Source organism: Microtus ochrogaster, linkage group LG8, assembly GCF_000317375.1.
Source record: "Microtus ochrogaster isolate Prairie Vole_2 linkage group LG8, MicOch1.0, whole genome shotgun sequence".
NCBI classification, from domain to species: domain Eukaryota; kingdom Metazoa; phylum Chordata; class Mammalia; order Rodentia; family Cricetidae; genus Microtus; species Microtus ochrogaster.
In genome coordinates this window covers 22,911,470-22,912,973 of record NC_022033.1, presented here as the reverse complement: position 1 = coordinate 22,912,973, position 1,504 = coordinate 22,911,470, and the positions used below count along the sequence as shown (strand labels likewise).

At 41.0% G+C, this 1,504-nt stretch overlaps 1 protein-coding gene across 1 annotated transcript in view; it reads right to left on the bottom strand.

Annotated features, from left to right (window-relative positions):
* Positions 1-1,504, bottom strand: part of Pigu (phosphatidylinositol glycan anchor biosynthesis class U) — a 90,446-nt gene that overhangs the window by 67,446 nt on the left and 21,496 nt on the right. The window contains exon 3 of the mRNA XM_005363085.2: positions 676-735. Within this exon, the coding sequence (XP_005363142.1) occupies positions 676-735 (60 nt within the window). The remainder of the gene's footprint in view (positions 1-675; positions 736-1,504) is intronic.

Below are 1,504 nucleotides of genomic sequence, written 5' to 3'. Positions count from 1 at the left end.
GGGGGAACAATATCCACTGACCTATAGGCTTCAGGTATGTCTAGCACCTCATACATGGTAAGCCCTCAGCAAAGAGCAGCCATTATAATTAAGGAAGACTTCAGGGTGTCTTATGCTATCCTGACCTAGATTTCCAACTCTGTTGACAAATGTTTCAGGCTCCTCTGTTCCTGTCATCTCAATCTTCAATCCTTGTCCTTGAAAGCCTCTTCAGCTCCCCTCAGAATCTCTTGGCAGAATGCTTAGGAAACTCAGGTTGCCCTCCAAACTGGCACAGTTAACGTCAACCACAGAATCTTGGGGTTAGAAAATTGAAGACTACATAGTCCAGAGACCAAAGAATAAGAAAGTAGAACTGGTCACAAGTTCCCGCCTGCTCCTTATACTCTATAACACCATCCCAAAGCCAGGCTCCAAGCTAAAGACATTGTCTTGGCTTTTATTTTCTCAGAAATTCTGGTTTTCTGTTTTTTCCTTTCCTTTTCTTATACTCAGGGTCTCACAATGCAGCCCTGGCTAGCCTGGAACCTGCTATGTAGACCAGGCTGGCCTCAAATTCACAAAGATCCACTTCCCTCTGCCTCCTACATGCTACCCAGCTCCTTATTTTCTTAAAAACAAACTATAAAATTAAAAATATACACATATATTTATTTTCTCTGGAAAGATACTTACCATAAATACCAATTCTGCATAGTCAATTAGGAAATGAAAGAGGTATATTATCAATGGAGTCTGTGGGAGAAAAACAAAGAGGAAAGAATTAAGTCAAACCTTGATATAAATGATCAGTTTCCAGACTGGGAATGGGAAAAACTTATTCCACTAAGAAATCTGATCCTTCCCGCAACAACTACCCAGTACTAACTAACCAACTTAGTATCCTGAATCACAGGGCATCACTGAAACGATCATTTGAACATAGTGGAGGAAGTAACAAAACGTGAGGTTAGCTAGCTCTCTGCTTGGCTTGGGGGTTCCTGCCTGCAGTAGATACTCAAGAGGCTGAAATGAGAAAGCAAATTGAACCTAGGAATTCAGGGCCAGACTGGGCACTTCAATTTACTTTATTTGAAAAAATAAATAAATAGGGGCTGATGATGTAGCTCAGTTTGTAGGATGTTTGCTTAGGATGCATGAATTTTTGGGGCTGGTCTCCAGAACTTCCAAAAACCCAAGGGGTGTGCTTAAAATCCCAGGACTTGAAGTGCAAAGGAAAGGAGGGCAGAAGTTCAAAGTCATCTTGGCTACACCAAGTCCCATGCTAGTCAGGCTATGTGAGATCCTGCCTCAAAAAAAAAAAAAAAAAAAAAAAAAAAAAAAAAAAAAAAAGGGGGGGGGGGGGAAGGGAGCGCTTCACAGAGGACCAAGATTGTTGAATGAACAAATGAGGAATTTTTCCTTTCTTTATTCTTTTTGTTTGTTTGTTTGAGATGGGTTACTCTGTAGCTGTCCTAGAACTCACTTTGTAGACCAGGCTAGCCTCAAACTCATGGAGATTCTT